Source organism: Papilio polytes, unplaced genomic scaffold (genome assembly GCF_000836215.1).
Source record: "Papilio polytes unplaced genomic scaffold, Ppol_1.0 DF824191.1, whole genome shotgun sequence".
Classification (NCBI taxonomy): Eukaryota; Metazoa; Arthropoda; class Insecta; order Lepidoptera; family Papilionidae; genus Papilio; species Papilio polytes.
The window spans coordinates 529810-551206 of NW_013525013.1; the positions used below are offsets into that span (position 1 = coordinate 529810).

General features: G+C 32.0%; 1 protein-coding gene across 2 annotated transcripts in view; it reads right to left on the reverse strand.

Moving 5' to 3' along the window:
- Nucleotides 1-79: 79 nt before the first annotated feature.
- Nucleotides 80-21397, reverse strand: part of LOC106110767 (potassium voltage-gated channel protein Shaw-like) — an 82628-nt gene continuing 61310 nt past the window's right edge. The window contains exons 5-11 of one of the 2 annotated variants that reach the window (XM_013292668.1): nt 18835-19071; nt 8326-8640; nt 7464-7673; nt 1969-2119; nt 1713-1814; nt 1171-1318; nt 80-444 (exon numbers count right to left, since the gene is read on the reverse strand). In XM_013292668.1, the coding sequence (XP_013148122.1) occupies nt 441-444; nt 1171-1318; nt 1713-1814; nt 1969-2119; nt 7464-7673; nt 8326-8640; nt 18835-19071 (1167 nt within the window). In that variant the 3' untranslated portion in view covers nt 80-440. Of the gene's footprint in view, nt 445-633; nt 1319-1712; nt 1815-1968; nt 2120-7463; nt 7674-8325; nt 8641-18834; nt 19072-21397 lie in introns of those variants that run through there. The other variant, XM_013292667.1, reaches the window with a different exon arrangement.

Consider the following 21397-nt stretch of genomic DNA (forward strand, 5'->3'; position numbering starts at 1 on the left):
TATAGTACTGTTCAGAGAAGTACCGGTGAAATAATTTTGTTCACTGCCTTGTCTATATATTTTTAATGTTTTTGCCACTAACTAAATACTAAAACATATTGGAAGTTAGTTGTATCATATTATATTTTCATCAAAATTAATAGTAGTAAGTAATAGAATCTTACTTTATTATATCTTCTATTTCTATCTATTATTTCATCCTCGCCTCTAAAAATTAGGCGTATAGTTTATTTCTGTTTTATTATCCAACAATTAGATCTCCAAAGTTGATTTGGTAAACTTTACAACCAGAATTTCTAAATATAACTACAATTTGATCACTGTTTCGTCTTTCATTTATAAAATATACAAAATGTTTATTTTATATCTAATCCACTAAATTACAGTTGGTCGAGGCGTATTCAATTTAAAATATGATTTCTTTTATACAATATTTTGTGTTATCTGGAATAAAAAAAAACAATTTCAACCCTTAAATACTTAAACTTAAATTTGGTACCGTGGTTATAAATCGTATAGGACTACAATAGATTTTATTTTAAAATTAGGCTGCTTACATGTTACCTTTGACTGATAATCTCGAAGTTAAAAAACAAAGAGGAGTATATAACGAAAATGTATAGAAGCATCGTTTTGTTTTTTTTTTACTACAGTAAATTGTATAATTATACATTTTGTAATTTGATTTAGAAAATTAGGCTTTTAAGGGTTAAACGACAAAAAATCATCATGTTAGTAATATAAATATTAGGATATTTTAAGGTATTACTTGTGAAATTTTAATTTTATGGGAGACAATCCATTAAGAGGGGTTTCACAGCTAGAAAGGTAAATATTCAATAAGTTACAAATCCAAAAATCTTAATTTAACACGAATTATTATTAGGACTGTCAATAGAATTAACATTTGTAGTTATATTTGAATTAATTTCATCATTAGAATAATTATTACAATCTGAAGTATTAATTTCAGCATTATTTAAATTATCTGTTCCTCTATCTACTAAACTCCCTTCATCAATACTATTTCTATTTGAATTCTCATTTGATTCTGTCTTTTCAATAATAACATCAACACTCGGTTTGAATTCTGTTTCTTTAACCTTGTCAGGTAAATCTGGAGGTCTGACAGTGGAGAGTGTGGTGGAGAGGAATGATGATTGAAGGTACCCTGGCAGCAGCTTGGGCTGGAGCGGCAGCATGAGGTCGAGGGCGCCGGTGGTGGCGGGGCGCGGCTGCAGCGGCGGGGCTGTCAGCAAAGGGGGTTGTAAGGACGCCAATGAGATAGCACCGCACTGCGTGATGATAGGACTCTCCACTGAAAAAAGGATTTTAAAATACTGTAAAATAATTTTATGGGTTACAATAATAAAATACAACAAAAATGTAAATTTAGATGAGAGTTTCATTTTTTATTTTTCTTACAATACCGATCTTGCAATTAATATTATTTTTTCGCAAGGTTTGGAATAATTACGCATTCAAGGTGATTCATGCAGGAATTCAAATGTAAATTATAATAATAACACCTTTTGGCAATTAATTTAAATGTTATTGATTATTTTAATTGACCTGTGGTTTTAGGAATTTACTAATAGATGGCATTAGTGAAACTAATAAAAATGTTTCAAACAAAGTGTTAACTAAGTCTCCTCTATTATTTGATCTCTGCATGCAAGGAAGTAAAATTGTTACTACATTTTTTCAATTACCTATAGGAGCTCTGGCTTGTAGAGGTTGAGTAGTGGCGGGAGGTCTGAGCAGGTTTGGAGGACCTTGAAGTGCCAGACTTATCATATTCATTCCGTTGACACCTGAAAAAAGTTTATTTGTTTGAATAATCTCTTACTAGACATAAAGCAATCTTAAAAGTTAAAGAAAGTTCGATTTTAAATATTTTCATTAGATGAGGTCTTTTGATTTTAATGCCATCTATTTTTACATTTCTGAAACATTGCTGCCCCTTACCGAACTTATTATTCGCTGGCGATAAGTCTTTGAGAACGACCGGATGTTTAACTGCATTCACCCTCCGGTTGGAGGCGCTGGCGTCGCGTTTCCTTCGAGGTTGTTCCACCGGGAGAACTCGCCGCCGCTTCTTTGGTAGTTTTGATCTTGCCTGTCAATAGATGGCGTTAATTTAAATTATGAAAAAAGTTTTACAGTAAAGTGAAATGATATTTACAAAATGAATTACGGCGACCTAGTATAATAGCGTAAATAAAAATGTATTAAAAGTTGATCTTTCAAAAAGGCCAAAATTTAGTACGAAATTTATATACACTTTTTCGGTATTTCGCTATTTTGTAAGTAGTGTACTGCTACTTTATTTTTTAATTTACATTGTCTAGTTTTTATTGAATCCATTTAGAGACAGCATAATAACAATTTAAGTAGACATTTAATTAACAGAATAAGCAGTATTTAATATAACACTCAGCAGATGGTGTTGTCGACTGTTAGGGGCTGTAAATAAGTCGCGAGCGGGCAATTTGTGCCACCTCTGATTAAATTCTCTCGCCTTACAAGTGATTTGTGGACACAATCTTTGTTACCGTTATTAACTGGATCGTAGCTGATAAACATAACTTTAATTAAGTACTGTAAAGCATATGCTACTCGTCTTTTTATGAATTTAACAGTCATCGGTTTTATTTTATATTTCGTTACTTTTCATTACGACACACTTAAGCAATACTAGCAGTCTTATACTGAAACTAAATTTAATACTTCGGCGTTGTCAGCACTGCTTATTTAGAGTTAGTGGCAACAAGACGCTGTTAGATATTTTATATCGTTTCGGTATTCAGCCTTAAAAGTTTTGTCATATCTAGAGTTTGAATTTTAATATATTTGTACTTCACTGGTTTCAAAAATTATTTCACCATAAGAATGCCTCTTTAACATTTTTTTTATTCATTTATGCAAATATAAAATGTCTAACATGAAAAATGTCATTTTGAACCGATTCATCATCACCAGCTCACTATACGCCCCCACCGAGGAGTTCGAGGCTTACCCTAAGTTTATCTATACTATTATAATAAAGCGTAAACACACATTTCTTCGTTGCCTAAGATCTCAGCAATTACAGCATATTTTTGAACAATTCTTTTTTTAATAAAAAGCCCTACACTTACGTCACGCTTTGGGCTATATATTTTCACGCCATTAAACTTCGGGGTAAATATTTTGGATAAAAACCCTTATTTGGGAAAGAGACCATATGTTGCTGCCAACATCAAGGAAGCAAGATTTCCATAGTAAGGTAATTGGTATTTTGACATTTGAGAATTTGACAAACAAACAATAAATTTATAATATCGTGCTGGTGAAGCCGCCCGCGAACAGCTAGTTTTAACATAATTAAAATACTAAAGCATGTACTAGGTACTAGGTAAATCTACGTGTTTAAACGAGGTATTCCTATAGTCTGCTGTTACCGCAGAGGATTGTGTAATATGACCTCTGCTGCTTTGAGACTTGAATTGAAATGCTCTCCACGAGGATATTCTGAGTTTAACTACAAGCTACAATTAATTTACTATTTTAGATTACGTCTGCAGGCACTTTGATATACATATTAAAAATGTAATTGAGTAGAGTTAATGTTTACTACTTTAGAGCTACTTGTGAGTAAGTGTATTTCATAATTTTTAGTACAATACCGACGTCATTTAAAACTTTCCTTTATTTAAGGAATTATTTCTTTTCATTACAAAGATAACAGAATGAAGTAATAAATTTGAAGGCTATTGGTCGTCGAAATGAATGCTACTCAAAAATAAAATATTCACTTATATATCCGTTGTCCGAACTTTACTTGATTGAGTTAAATGGAACAACCGCTGGACAGCTTGAGAGATACGAACTTTCAACTAATTCCCTTGTTACCCGTCTTACTAACAGATAAGTAAATCATAACTTGAATGTGCTTTTGTAAGTTAAAATTCATATTAAATTATTTTTACACTCCTAAGTTTTATATGACATGTATTAAATTGTACAAGAGAATTTAATTTGGTTAAAATTAATACAAGCTGTCGCCTGTGACTTTCTGGGAGGAATAAATGTTTTTTTTTTAATAACATAAGGTGGCAAACGAGCAAGCGGCCACCTGAAGCCGCCAAAATAGCGAAACGACCGCTGCCCATAGACATCCGCAATTGCAGATGCGTTGCCTACCCTTATCAGACGGAGGAGGAGACGCACATAAAGAGGATATTTCCCCTTCTTATGCATCTCCTCCACTGCCAAATACACTTCCTCTTCCCATCCTCTTTTTATAAGAAAAGGGTGGTAATGAGAAAGGGACTTAAATTAGGTCAATTAACTCCAATTTTAGAAAGTCCCTTTGAGTAGTTATGGAGACACGTAGTAATAAACATCCGTCCATAAACTTTTGCATTTATACATTTGTAAAAAGTAAGATTATGTCACCCAAACTTAGGGTAGGCTCCGAGCTCCTCGGTGGGGACGTTCAGTGAGCTGGTAATGATGAAGATAATTATGTAGTTTTTTAATTGAATCCAGTTGTATTGTTCCAAGAATTAAGGGATAATTTAATTTTATAAAAATGTCTAGTAGTAGTAGCTTTGTTGCATAATAAAATATATTTTTAAATAGTATCTACAAATGGTACAAGATAATATCGTTTTTACTCATCAGTACATTAGCGAAGCGTATTTTTTCGCTTTTCTGTGAGGATTAAACAACATTAATACGCTGTAAATGATAAATAATGACTAAAGCTTTTAGAACGGACATCGGTTATCAGTAGAGCTGTTAATCATTTTGTTTTATTACCAGTCAAGTAATACTGAAATACTTAAAATGATATTTAGTCAATTTCTTTTATAATTGTAGATTTTAATTAGAAGTTTAAAAATAATTATAATGATAAATATTAGAATTTTTAATCAAAATAGGTCTTATAAGCAATGTCTGCTTAAATTCTTAATTATACAGAATGAGGTCTAAAATAATCAATCTTTTCAGCAATATTATTTGATAATTTTAATTAATTACACAATTCAGTGAAAAAGCTATATATCTTGTAAAGTTGTTATGTATTTAATTACGTCAAAGTTTTTGACATATGCCATGGCGCGGATAGAATTTAATAACAAACCTTCGAAGGCGACAGCTGTTAGCTTAGCAACTAAACTTAATAAATAACTTGAATGTCAAACAAATTTAAAAGCTATAATAGTTGATTCCGACCACTTCAAGTGTTATTTAATTATCAATTAAGTAGTAACTTAATGTGGATTTCTTTGCATAAATCTACGCTATTTTACACAAAGTTTAAAAGGTTCTATAAAACATTATACTGACGCAAGCTTTAATGTGGAGACTATATTTAGCTCATCAAAGCTTTGGTATTGATTTACTTTGCTTGTGCCTCTGCCAGCTAATTATAAATGATAAATTAATTACAACCAAGTATTAAATTAGATAAAATATACTTAAGAAAAGTTATTTAGAATAGAGCTCGCCTAAAAAACATAGTATGTTATACAAAATAAGTCAATTTTACAAATGAAAACCATTAATTGAACAGTGTTTCTGTTAAACAATACTTAGTTATAGAAAATCTAAAATTATGTATCAAGTAACTTTATTCCAGCTCTACGAGTTCTACGACGCTACGCTAATAGCTACGGCTACGTGGCTACGATTACGCTTTAAGTCAAATGTTTTATTTAGTCGTTTTTGATAGATCGGTATTTAAAAAACTATGTTTAAAATTCATAAATGAAGAATACTATAGGCATGTATTGTATTATATTTTACACAAAGGTTGTTCATCAGTCAATTACAACTAACTAACCTGCATTTATCTGTATATTCTTTAAACTATTTGTATATAAAAGGTTTTGTCACTAAAAATCGAACAATACAGTCAATTTGGTTTTCAATCTCAATTAAGGTCAGATGTCGACCTTTTCAAATACTAATTGAAAACTATTTGGGATCAATATTTTAACACTTTTAGCTGTATTAAAACACAACTAACTTCTTTGTTTAATCATACTAATATTATAATTGTGAAAGTTTAGATGGATGGATGGATCGATGGATGTTTGTTAGAGTTTGTAGCCTAAACGGCTAAGCGGATTTTGATGAAATTTGGCATAGGTGTAGAGGATAGTCTGGAAGAACACATAGGCTTATTCACTTTTGTTTTTTTCAATACCACGCGGACGGAGTCGCGGGCGAAAGCTAGTAATATAATAAAACATTTGAGAAAATAATTCAGCAAAGCACTGCCACGCCTCCGGATTAAATATTTTGAAAATGGAGTAATTAAAAGTCTAATAAAATTGTGTTTTAAAGACGAAAAACAAACAATTGAATCGTATACTTTTGAACTATAAATGAAATGTTATTTTTAAAGTTATTTTAAGTAATGCCGCGATATTTAGGTCGTTTATAGCTTTCAGTACTAATGGAGGCTAACCAATTGACCTTTTAGACGTCTGGTCTAAGCTAGTATTTAGGTCAAACAGTTTCCAGATATTTTCAAATCTAACTGAGATCAATTTCAATAATTAAAATGATTTTCTATAATATTTCAGTGAAAAAAGACTATTTTTACGAATAGCATTGAAATTACACACAAGAAGTAATTTGTACTCTATATTAAGAGGAATAATTAGTATTTTTGTATGTATTTTAATAACTCAAAAACAACTGGGCCAATTTCAAAAATTCTTTAACCATTAAAAAGCTACATTATCAATGAATAACGTAGGAATTATTTATTTACAAAATTTAATAATTCCACGCTGACGAAGTCGCAAGCAATAGCTAGATAAATTCAATGATAGCCATCAGGGCTGGTTATAGGATTACGGGCTCCCTGGGCACGATTTCAAGTTACTATGTGCTTGTGGCGCCCTGGGCTGTCGCCCTGGGTGGTCACCCTCGCCCTACACTACCGGTATATTAGTACACTTACAACTACGTGACATAATAAAATAAATTATAATAATAAATAATAAAAAGTTAAAAACACATTTTTGGATGTCTTGTAGAATAGAATATGTCTAAAAAAGATATTGATGTATCGACGTTAACCTTTTGTAAAGAAATAGGTGATACGTTTATGAAAAAGCAAGTCATTGAGTTAAATTGCTAAAAACATCTTATGATTGATGAAGTTTTTTATCAAAAATGTTCAATATAACAATATTTATTCTTAGAGGTCAAATAATGTACATATTAATATTTTATGAATATGAAGAAAAATCCCTTAAAAGTCACCCTTAGTTATGCTATGAATGTAACATAGAAGGATCAATTTAGATTTTCAATAAGCTTAAATAACATAAAATCGTGTAAAGATTGGTTTCCACGGACATTTTTGTAAAAAAAACATCGTTACTCTATTGTTTCACACTAAAACTCACAACAGCGATACAATTTATGTTCTCATTGTCTTAATTTTATGTTCTTACCTGTGTGTGAGAGTAGAACATTGAGAAGTTGGACACGATCACTGGAACTGGCAAGGCAATGGTCAATACTCCGGCCAACGCACAGAGCGCGCCCACGAACATCCCTAGATACGTCTTCGGCGCCATGTCGCCGTAGCCCACGGTTGTCATGGTAACGATCGCCCACCATAATCCTAACGGGATCGACTTGAACTGATTCTCTGGGTTATCCTGGAATTTGATATTATTTTTGTTAAATAGCTGTAGAATATTGAGGTTTTATTTTGCATTTACTTGGAGAGTACATTTATGTTTCTAATATTGTGGAAAGCGAAAGATTATATGGATAGATAGATGTTTGTAGCCTAAACTAGAGAACGGAGATCGATGAAATTTGGAATAGATATAGAAATAGTCTGGACGAACACATAGGCTTTACTTTAATCCACGCAGACGGCGTCGCGAGCAAAAGTTAGTTTTATTATTGAATAATGGATTTTTTAATTGCTAACTAAAGTGCAATATATTTATCATCGATGCATTTTACGAATGACGACGAAAGTTTTCGTCGATGCGTAATTGACAGGCAATTAACTTCCAGCGCTGTCGTGCCCGAGCACGAAACGAATATAAAAATCCACTTCCACTGAAATAAAACGTTCGCATACCAGTCGACCGTTATTCGCAAATTAATAAAATTTAGTCGCGTTTTGATTCCTATAAGCTTATATCGAGGTGCGCACACTAGTCGATTTTTTAGTTATGCAATTAAACAGTTGAATTGCCTGCGAAACAATCGACAATGGTACAACAATCGTGCTATAATTTAGTCAAAGGTGTGCGACCGCTGTTAGATTACTAGTTACTTAAGAAATATTCTTACCTGAGATTTCTCCGCATAATACACTAAACTTGCGAAGATCACAATACCTAGAACTAAGAAAAACACTAGAAGCGTCAGCTCCTTGGCAGACGCTTTAAACGTATGCACTAATATTTTTAAACCCGGACTATGTCTCGTCAACTTAAAAAGTCTAAGTATCTTTATAATAGAAATAAACTCTAAAATGTCCGCTTTATCAATATTTCTTTTAACTACAGTTAATTCTACAACAACGTCCATGTAAAAACTTAACGTTGCGATAAAGTCTATAATGTTCACTGGGGATTTGATAAACTCTATTATGTTAGGTGCTACCTGAAACAAAACAGAATCATATTAATAACTATTACGTATTAAGACTAGACTAATATTTTTAGTACTTCTACAAATTAGTTAGGTTATTATTACGCAATTTTTTCACGTAAAAACAAAACACTAGCGTGTTCTATTCCTACAATAACGCCATCTATGAACAAAATTGAGAAACAGAATAGTTACTCAAATGGATATCAAGCGTATCGTAAAATAACAGCATTTTCTGAATATACAATGTTTTAACAATTAAACGTTTTAATTAACGTCTGTGAGAACTTTTCAATGCAGCTACATAATTTGTTCCATTAAATTTAAAGTCTATTCCCGACCTGCGCCTGGCGCGACTCCAACATATGAGCTTAAAATTGAAATCAACACAATGGCTTTCAAATAAACGGAAATATCTTATCTTGAAATGTATAAAAATAAACATGTTATATACTAGCTTTATTTCATTGTTTACATTTGTCAAATTCTCAATTGCAAATGTCAAAATTACCATTAACATAATCTTAATTCCGTAAGGTTGGTAGTTTGAAGTTTATGGTCCCTTTCTCACGTGAAGTTTTTTTCTAATTTATTTGCCCCCTAAGTTAATAGTACAAAGTAGTGTGTGTTTTTCGCTTTATTATATTAGTATAGATTTACTTTGCGACTACAAACAAATGAATCCCGTTTAAATAGACAAATAATTGCTTAAGAGCCTGTGACTATTAAAAGTAACGTTTGGACCTATTTGTTATTTGTCTATTAATAATTAAACATTGATACGAACACCAACCTTCTTTTAAACAGCGTATAGCTGGTAATTGTATTTTACTAGTTAACAAATATATAAAAAAATTCACCGACAAGAATTTACAAACACGACATCGCGATCTTATTTACAGAATCTTTTATTTAAAACATACACCTACGTTACTTTTGATTTCTTTTTAAGTATTACTAAAAATAACTTCATATACCACCAGTTACTTAATTTAAAACCCTGAATACACAGTCATTCAAAAATTCTATCGTGTAAATATAACAATATTGCACAAATTACATTTACTATATTTATGAACAATACAGTTCATTGCGAACTCTCCGCTCAGCTGAACATGAATTGCTCTCAAGTTGTTCATTTCGTAGGCAACGCTGCGTCAGACACACTTTTATACATGAACACGTGTATGCACAAGTTTCTAGTACAGAAAAACATTGCTATTAATACAGATTTTTAAAAACTCAATACAATAACCGTATTCATAAGTCTTTGCCAATTCCCATGCATTTTTAGTACACCGGAAATGAGATACAACAGTTTGACAACAAACTTTGGTGTCATAGTCTGAACTGTATTCTTACAAAAACAATTGACAAAATAATGTTATGGTTATGGTCCGGAATATTCATTTTTGATACCCGATTTGAAAATGCACTAAAAAGTGTTTGAAACTCGCAAGAAAGACAGAATTTTTTAGGATAAAAGTAGGCTTTTTCGCTAGTACGTGTTTCTTTCACCAAAATTCGTTACACAAGAATTGCTTGCATATAATATAGTACCGATTGAAGCAGTACTCGCTGCCCGATATGTCTATAGGGTCTTAGCACTTTTGGGGAAAAGGTGGCATTCACACCATGGCTCCCCTTCTCTAACTCCGGCCCTGGAAACAACCATCCAATCATCCAAACTTGCATTAACGAGTACAATTTCAGTAAGAATTACAGTAAACTTTCGTACTCTTTTATGTAACCACATTTTGTGTAACAATTTCCCAAACAGAGAAGAATTAGGGCGAGTTCCCGCGGGATCACACCGGAGTTTGGCATTGCCGGTTATCCGCCCTTACTAATGAATTTAATCTGACATCTTAATCGCATTACTTATAACTAAAGCCACTCTGAGAATGAGAAGATTCATGCTCCGATAGTTACATCACATATAAATGTTGTTATTTTATATGCTTTTTATATCTATACTAATATTATAAAGAGGAATAATACGTGATTTTGTGTTATTTTTATTATCTCTGTATGTATTGAAATAACTCAATAACTAATGGCCCGATTTTAAAAATTCTTTCACAGTTAGAAAGGTAATTTATTTGCGAGTAACATAGGCTATATCTTTAATTGTTTTTTTTTTTTTAATTTTGAGCGGTCTAAATCTCGAGCAACACCTATTGCGTATAAAGTATTGGTAAATCCACCATTAAATAGATTGCAAGCCGATTCAATTATTTAAACAGATATTGTAAATATTTAAAACATAAAAGGATTTGTTAACCAAATACAATTAATGTGCGTACTAAATATTGTTTATTTTAAACTTCTTTATCTTTCAGGCAACACTCAAATTTTCAAAGAAAATAAAAGTAAAGAGAGCTTTAATTACTTCTCTGAGCACATAACCTTTATATTTCGCCGATCGAAAATCATTCACTTCAATACTTTCCCATTCATTCAGTGTTATGAATGACTTTGATTTGGCTTTCGCGTTGATTTTAAAAGCAAAGTATGTTCTATAGAAATGTTTGTATTGACGTAAAATATTATGAGTCATAAATGGTAATCATTTTTTAACTACAAAACATTTGACTACAATTACTATATTCAAATGTTTTATTAATAAGTTACTTGTATTTCCATCTGCAATACTAATGGTTGATAAATGTTAATTTAATTATAAAAAACTAGCTTTCGCCCACGACTCCGTCCGCGTCGAATAAATAAAAACAAAAGTGAGTAGCCTATGTGTTCATCTAGATTATCCCCTACATTTCTGCATAATGTCATCGAGATCCGTTTAGCCGTTAAGGCTACAAGCTCTAACAAACATTCATTTAAACTTTCGCATTTATAACATTATAGTAAGATGGAATAGATGTAGACGATAGTCTGGAAGAACACATAGCCTACATACTATTGTTCTTTTTAAATTCCACAAAGACGGAGTCGTGGGGAAAACTAATCTTACTAATATAATAAACGCGAAAGTTTAGATAGATCGATGGATGTATGTTAGAGTTTGTAGCCTAAACGGCTGAACGGATCTTGATGAAATTTGACATAGACGTAGAGGATAGTCTAGAAAAACACATAGACTACTTACCTTTGTTTTTATTAATTCCACGCGGACGGAGTCGCTGGCGCAAGCTAGTATTAAATAAAGGACTGAACATCTTGTATCTATCGGGTAACAAATTGAAATCGGAATCAAAAAGGAAGTGGAGAGAAGTGGAACACGTCCAATTTAGTGAACTCTTGAACTATAACTGTTGCATGTAACTTATAAGTAGTGATTTATAAACCTCTTGGAGTTCTTTTATAAATGTATTTGAAAATGCTGACTTTAAAGACGAAATGTAATTTGTGTCTCCACTTATTTGTTCCGAAAGCTGTGATTGTTTTAGTTAAATCTTGTTTGCAAACACTGTCAATTGTTATTAGTTGAAACAAGACAAATCCGATCAATTTGTAACCAGACAGACGGACAGACAGTTCCATTTTAATCTGCTTTAAGTCTTCATTTGACTAATGATTTGAGCGTGTAGAATTTTACTAAAAACACTCGATTTTCAGTATTCGTAAAGAAGTATTAACCTTTTGTCTTAGAAGACAGATTGTCGAAATATATTGTGAGTAAAGGAGTAATGCTTTTTTTACTAGCTTTCGCCCTCGACTTCATCTGCGTGGAATTAAAAAAAAGCAAAAGTGAGCAACCTATGTGACCTCTACAGTGCTAAATTTCATAGAGATCCAGCCATCTATCTAAATGTTTAGTTGCACTAGTAAAAATTGAGTAGTGTGCACACCTCCACGTAGGAATCAAAGCTCGACTAAACAGTTGTGCGATAGTTTAGTCAAAGGTGTACGCTCTAAAAGTACTTGGTATTGGGAATTACGTTCGCTTCGACTTTCGAATCCGACACTAGGCAACGTTATTTACGAGTCGTATTTCTAGAGGCTTACATTGTTGGAGCAAGTTATTTACTGGAAAATGTGAAAAATTTGGGAGAAAAAATAGTTGTGTGCTGATTTAAAAATATTTTAATAAGGTAAGTGGGTTATTCTAACCAATTAACGTATTTATTCTGTAAATTTGACTTTTTATACTTTGGATAATAAGAATAATATGGCATTATAACAATCACTATCTTAATAAAATTTCTTGAAAGTTGTAAACTGGCTGTTGCGACTTCGCCCACGCAGTATTAAGAAAAAAAGTAGTCTATAATATGCCCGTCTATGTCAGCTACCCTTCAGTGAGAGTCCGGTCGAAATCGGCTCAGCCGCTTCGGAATAAACGCGGCTTGAGGGCAGACAGACAGACAATTTTATTTAAATGCGATTTACGTTTTAGGCAACGCAAATATATCATCTTCCCGAAATCTAGTATTTTTTTCTTTATATATTACAAACAGACACTCAAATTTTATTATTATGATACAACAATTCGAGAATTTTATTTCTAATCGTAAGTATTTATTCAATCACGTTATACAATTTTGTGTACACAATATTACAAATTTTAAAACATTCTTAAACCTTACATTTAACAATTAAAACAGTACTCTAAAAATTAAAACGGTTTAACTATACATAGAGCATAGCATCAACCTAAAGAGGGCATCTTCAACATGGCGGCTAAATGAACAAGCCTGGTTCAGAGTAGAGTGTGCTTCAAGAATCACATTTTATTTATCATGCAAGAATTTATAGTCGTTGTTTTAAATTTGATATCTCTGTTGATTTTTATGGTTTATATTTATTATTTTAAATCTATACTAATATTATAAAGAGGAAAGATTAGTATTTTTGTATAAAATACACTCAAAAACTACTGGACAGATTTCAAAAAATCTTTCACCGTTAAAATACTCCGTTATTAGTGAGTAGTATATGCTGTGTTTATTATTTTTTTATTTCACGCAGACGAAGTCATGAGCAACAGCTAGTTTCATTATAAAAATGATTACACTACTATTCATCTTAGTAATATTATAAGTTTTAAAATATTTGCAAATGCCCAAAATTCCTATGACTACTGTAATTTCACGTATTTGAGTATTAACGTGAAGAAATCGTTCTAAATTCAAAATTTGAAACGAATATTCAAAATTTAATATGACTTAATTGAGCCAAACTTTTATACAGATTCATATTTTTAGTCACACACTGGCTGGAAGTTCGGGCAAAAAAAAAATATTATTTCTAACTTTTTTATTCAGTCGCAAACTAGGTCAATGTTGCGAGCAAGTTTTATTTCGCAAATGCAAATTCTGGAAAGTTCTACGGATTTATACGAATGGGAGGCATATGCGTGTTCGCTAGCATTGTGAAAAAACTTCGTGATATTTTTGTACGACTTTTTCGTTTTAAAATTGAGTTACATCAGAAATACTCGCAACGATTTTGTTGTCTATACGACTAAAAACGGTTCCCGCATGCGGGCGCTGCGGCATACTCTGACAGGAAATCTCTCACCACGCATTTCCCAATTGCGCCCGAAAGAACCGTATGTTTTCACTTAAACTTTTCTCTAAAAGATTTCTTATATTTTGTACCGCGTAAGTTTTCATTTCAAATAACATCTTTCTAGTAACTAGGCCAATGTTATTGAAGTTTTAAGAAGCAAATATATTTGAAAGTATTACTTGTAGCCATTTTTCTGATAAATTAGAAAATTGTTATGTTTTGATTTAACATAAAATTGGTAGTTTTCTTAATTGTTTGGGGTTATAACATTTTCACCAAATATCAATTCCAAGGAGTCATCGAATCTCGTGTTTAGGTTTTGTGTTATTTAGGAAAGAGGAACATAAACCTCCTTTTTATGCTGTTATCAATTTAAGAAGAAATCAATTTGTGTTTCATTTGTTTTTTTCTAATTAAGATTACACATTTTTAAAATTAAATTACAGTAAAACTACATAACAAATGATACAAGTAATTTAAGGCCATTTAACAAGGCCTAATTTAAGTCCCTTACCACTCTTTTCTCATAAGGAGAGGATGGGAAGGGGAATTGGATTTGACAGTGGAGGCGATGCATAGGAAGGGGAAATATCCTCTTTATGTGCGTCTCCTCTTCCGTCGGATAAGTATAGGCAACGCATCTGCAATTGCGGATGTCTATGGGCAGCGGTCTCTTCGCCATTTTGACGGATTCGGGTGGCCGCTTGCTCATTTGCCACCTTATATTATAAAAAAAAGTTCATTTGAATAAGATTATAAACATGAGAATGTATACTTAGCAAGGATATTAAACAAACTAAGTAGCGAAGTATATAATTTAAGCTACAAAATAACTTAACTTTATACTCCAGGCCAATTACAGCTAAGGGACCTAGTTAAAACTTTACGCAAAAACTGTAAACTTTTCTTAAAGAAATATATACGTTTTGACCTAATAACCCGACCTCTCGATGGTGATGGTAGTTGAGTGCAACTGCTTCAGATACTATGCTTAGTTTGAAGAAACAAAGAGCCCTCGAATACTAACAAAGCTATTGAAATCTATACTGAAATTCTTAATTATTTACGTGTAGAGATTGTAATGATATCGTTGTATTTGAAGAACGGGTGTACAAATATAAAAGTCCCAATTTAGTTAAAGCGTATTATGTTACCTACTATCTAGTTATATACCGTATACGGGATAAACAAAAATATAGATAAAATACAGTGTCATTGGTATAGTTGTTAAACGTTTGATCTTAATATACACAATCTATTCGTCTACGAACTCCGCCATGTAATAATGTTTTTGATTTTCGAATTCCACATGTACTTTTACCCGCAGTGCAGTGTGTTTAACTAATGCTGGGTTTCTGAAGTTCCCGCTTATTTTTTATCTATCGATTCATTAGTGTTAGGATAACATATTTTTCAATGGAATAAAACTAAAGTTACCAAGTTCGGAATTGCATTTCATTAATTTATCGAAAAACACTAAAGAACGGTTAAAGGTAGCTGGGAAACAGGCCATAAGACCTATTAGACTTAGGGTAGCTAGTACTAGCTAAGTAGATGATAATTGTCATTTAGGGTTAACATATAATGTTTAGTTTATTTCTTAGTTCATTTTTATTTAATTTTCAATACTACAGAACATAAAAATACATTCGATAGTTAAAATAAAATTTTATGTTACAGGATTGGATATAAATTTTGAAGCAATAAATCAATGAAAAGGAAGTGACATTTGGTACAAAAACAACGTTATAAATTTTGATCTGCAAAAACAAACCTTACAAAATCGACATCGTTTTTCACAATTCCAAGATTAAAGATTGATATAAAGATAAATGAAACTTTTAGGGCCAGTCCCATCAAATTGTAAACTTTCTGATAATTATCAAACGTGTTAAATATGTAATGGATATATCGGATTTTGTTATCTGTCAGTGACGTCATTATTAAGCTATCTGAGCCTCTATCAGTCAGTGGTGGGACAGGCCCTAATACTCTTCGTGAGAAGTCTATCAGTGTGTTATTTGTGTTAATATAGATTTAATGTGTAATTAATTATTATACCAGATATGTAGTCTTAATATTTTAAAGAGGAAAAAAATGTATTTTTGCATGTATTGGCATACCTCAAAACCTATTGGTCTGATTTCAAAAATTCTTTTACCATTAAAAAGCTACGTTATCACTAAATACAAAGGCTATTTCTGTAACTTTATGCGGACAAAATCGCGAGCAACAGCTAGTGTAGTACAGGTGTTTCTAGTCTCTAGGGGCCGGTTTATTGACAACATATTTGACAAGGTAAGGTCCACGCAATAAATAAAAGGAAGCCTGTACGTGACTCTCTCGGATATTCCAAGTACTTTTATGATGTACGATGCTTCTTTCGAGTACGTAATTGGATTTTTGTTCTTGACAAAAATACCCCTTGGTGTGTATACATAAAAATTTATCTTATAGGTCAAAATCTATCAAAACCAAGAAGTTTTTTACGATTTCTTACATTATATTATTATTGAGGTTATTTCCTAGTTATTGCTAGAATAGTTGGTTTTAAGATAATAATTTTACATGATAACGTAAAAGTCAAACACCTAAAATGATTGTTCCTCTCTTTTGTGCAACTCTCTCTCTCGCACGAACTCAGGCGAAACGTGAGTTATGCTTTCATGCGTGCGATTGAAAATGTTTTTATTTCCGAAATAATATGAACATGTCTTATAATAAATTAAAATAAAATAAACATAAAATACGAATACGAATATATCCATTTCAATAGAACGTTAAGCTTTATTTTCTATATGCAAATAGACAAGCAAACAGCCGTATTTCCTTGAATCATATCAACACGATATTGTATTTGCCTTACAAAATTGAATATCCTTGAGGGTTGTTCGAATGTTACGAAAGACGTCTGTGAAGGCTAGAATAAGGCACTCTATTTCTTATATTACGGTGACTCAATTGTCGTTACATAAATGTACTTCGAAGGAAACATTGTTTTTTTTTCTCGTCAATTTTCGCAGCAGTACTAGTGCAGGGGTGGCGAACATTTATGCATTAAAGTACCTTTTTTTTAAAGAAATGTTTAATGCAGTCTTAGACGTACCATCAAATTTTTTTAACCGCGATTATTACGTCAATTCCATGGTGCATCGACTTGCCCAAAATATTATGTCGTGTGCCAGTTGTTCGCCACCTCTGTGCTAGTAGTTATTAGCGTGACTATGCGTACATTAAATAAATCGCAATTTTTGTGGAATGACGTAAAGAATATCTGCTTTCTTTTGTGATGCAAATGTTGCACTAATGAAAGCGGATTCTTTTCTCAATAAATTTTTAATTAAGTGAGACGCTTTCAACTCAATGAAATTTTTCAACTCTTTGTTTAAATGAGATATATCCTTTTGAAGTCATGAATGGGAGAGGTGAATAAGCGTCTTATTAATAATCTATACTTATATTGTATAGAGGAAAGATTTTTATTATTATATGTATTGAAATAACTCAAAAACCACTGGGTAGATTTTAAAAATTCTTACTCCATTACATAGCTACTTTATCAGTGAGTAATATAGGCTATACGTTCTTTAATACTTTTTTAATTTTAACGCAAAGTCGCGAGCAACAGCTATTCTCATGTTTTTTAATCGTGGGTATCTCTCTAACAAAACTCTGACATCTCTATTTTTGTCATGGAGTATGAAGGGAACCACAATTTTGTACAAGGTTCTGAGCATCAGGATTTCCAGGCAAGTATAGCTGATTCAAAGGTTAATATTTTACTTGACTTAATACAGTTCCATGAAATACACGTGTCTCAATTTCTACCTTAACGTAAAAGGCTTTCACATTTTCAGTCTCAGGCTTTGGAAAATATTACCTAAATCGCAATGTTGGATGTTTGCCAAAAATAGTTTCTAAAATTTGTAACCTAATACATTCAAGTTGATGTTATGCTACATTTGTAGAGGCTGAAGTCAGTATGAATTTTTTACACTACATTATTTGTTAATCAAATTCCCATTTGGGTTACAATGAACGATGTTATAAAAGAAAGTGATACTAAGTTATTATTCTTATTTTTATACACTCATTTGGTACATAATAAATAATCATCATGTACTTTGTATGCAAATAGGACGTTCCAATATAAAGATAAATATTGTAGACATGATATTGTTTTGGACTGTATCTATAGGTTGAGTGTGTATACGATCGTGCGACAAAAATAGATGTTTTGAAAGTAATTCGAGTAGTAACGAAAGGTTAATTCGTGAACTTGAGTAAGGAGATTAAAGGCCTGTCCCACAACTGGCTGATAGAGACTCAGATTGTTTAAAAATGACGTCACTGTCAGATAAGAAAACAAAATCCGATATTTCCATCACATATTTTATCGTTGGATTGTTACAATTTACAATTTGGTGGGACAGGCCCTTAATCGGGAATATAGGCTCTTTTCGAATATTACAAAGCAACTATTTGATTTTCTGCTATTTAAAAATATCAAAATATCAGAGTTAATGATATTTAGTCAAATTTAAATAGACAATATTCTATAGAAAATTTCTATCCGGAAATACCGAGAATTACTTTGTAAAAGTGTATATATCGCTCTCTTTCACTCTACTCAGGTGACATATCTTTTATCTCCCTCTTGTAACGAAATGTGACGCGTCCTTGAATATTTATTCCTTTACTAAATATCTAATTAAAATTTCAAACACTTACCACAGACCGTACTAACAGTTCAATAGTGAACCAAACATTGCATATCAGTTCAATATAGAAGAAGGCGATATGCGGCTGGCCGTTGTCAAGCCACGCTGGCCTGGTGTCCAGCTCCGCTGTCGAGTTCTCCACATCCTCGAGGAGTAAAGGCTCCGACACCCGAAGGTCAGGGTGTGTTTTCAAACAGAAGCACAGCACTGACACGCAGATGAAGAACACCGATATCGCTGATATCACCTGGAACAATTGAAATTTATACTAACTGTACTGTACTATACTAACAGTAGTTCTACTGATGTATTACTTAGTAATAACCACTTTTTAATGGTAAAAGAATTTTCTAGTACAGTTCAATAGTTTTTGAATTTTTTTCATATACAAAAATATACATCTCTTTAGAACGTTAGTATAAATCTATACTTCTATACTAATATAATAAAGCGTAAACACACACTTCTTTGTGGCGTAAGATCTCAGCAATTAAATCATATTTTTTAATAATTCTTTTTTTAATAAAAAGCCTTACACTTACGTCATACTTTAGGCTATATATTTTCACGCTATTAAACTTAGGGGGTAAATAGCTCGGATGAAAACCTTGATGTGGGTAAGATGCCATAAGTTGCTGCCAATATCAAGGAAGCAAGGTTGCCATGATTTGTAATGTCATTTTGACGTTTGCATTTGATAATGTGACAAATGTAAATACAATAAAATTTTCAAAATTACATGATATCCGCACGGGAATAGTTAGTTACAGATATAAAATAAATGTTTAAAAATTTAAAGAAAATATATAAAACTTTTATCTTTGTTGAAATTAAAATGAAAGTTAATGTAGTGTGAACTGATAAGACTAACGTAAAGTCTAGAAAAGATATTATAAGGACATAAATACAGGCCAGTGAATCTTTAAAAAAAAAATAGCCGATATAACTGGCACGATACATTTTTGGCTAATTTATTTTCGAAACAATTCGCTTAACTTTTTTTACGTTTTCCGTTCAAAGTTCTGTCCTGTTTTTTTCCATAAAATATTGAGTTTCACGGACAGAGATCTGTCATCAATCACTATGCTATATAACGCGACATACTATGTACATCAGTCCAAGTCAAAAGCGAGATTAAATACATTTTTGGTGAACATATAACATAAATGTTTGTCCGTAAGACGGTGTCTGGACTTTAACAACACTTTAGAAAGGTAGCTGATGCAGGTAGGTAACTTTTTAAATTCTGCTACGACAAAGTCGTGGGCGACCACTAGTTAAACAATAAATGTGTTTCTTCACTTCAATTGACTTTCTTTCAACTCTCTTTTCCCATTTATAAGAAAACAGAGGACTAGATAGAGAAGGAACCAGAATATGCATGGCTTAAAAACCTATTTTATCATATACGACTTCACCCGCGTTAAATAGAAAAATAATAAAAAATATAGCCTATGTTACTCACTGATAAATTACCTTTCTAATGGTGAAAGAATTTTTGAAAACGGCCCAGTAGTTTTTACGAAAATCAAATACATACAAATATCCAAAAATACAAATATTTCCTCTTTATAATGTTAGTATATAGATAAATTCGTCTTCTAAATGCAATTCCCTTTCCCATTTTTTATTTAATTAACAAAAAAAATGAAGTTATTTTGATATTTTTCATATATTTTTTGTTCCCTTGTGCCGCAGTTTGTTTCCCGATCACGATTTGTCAAATTACTGTACCGTTGAAATATTTATAGAAATTCTGACGCACGTTTTATTGCGAAAACAGCGGCCGGCACTTGTTTTGTTAACCCTACACTTTGTTGTATAATAAATTAAATTTTGATGCTGTTTTATGTTTAATTTGGTTAATTAATTTTGTTTAATTATACATGAGTATGACAAATACGGAATATTATCCATACCGTCATTTATTTTTGTTCATTTATCACATACGAGTTTTGGCCCGCGACTCCGTCCGCGCGGTTTAAAAAAAGACAAAACCAAGTAGCCTATGTGTCCTTCCAGACTATGCTCTGCTTCCATGACAAATTTCATCAAGATCCGTTCAGCCGTTTAGGCTACGAACTCTAACAAACATCCATCCATCCATCCATCTAAACTTTCTCATTTTAGTAAGAAGTAAGGTTAGTAAGAAGTAAGATAGTTTATTTGATGTGTTCATATTGTTTGGTGTAAAAAATCCGATATTTTATTATTAATTGTTTTAAGTAGCTAGCGACAAAACAGGAGAAAATCTTAAAATGCAGAACTGAATACTAAAAGTATTGGTTCATAATAATCTTACTAATATTATCCCTCAAGTTTAGATAGATGGATGGATGTTTGTTAGAGTTTAACACCTAAGCGGTTGAACGGATCTCGATTAGATTCTGCACAGATATATATTTTTTTACAGTTATATATATTTGAAGGGGGCAAACGAGCGGCGGGAACACAGAGGTGGTCAGATATAGTCTGGAAGAACACATTATAGGCTACTTACTTTTTTATATAATTCCACGCGGTAATAATAAAAAATATCTAACGTCAATATCAGTTACACAAATTTACGATAG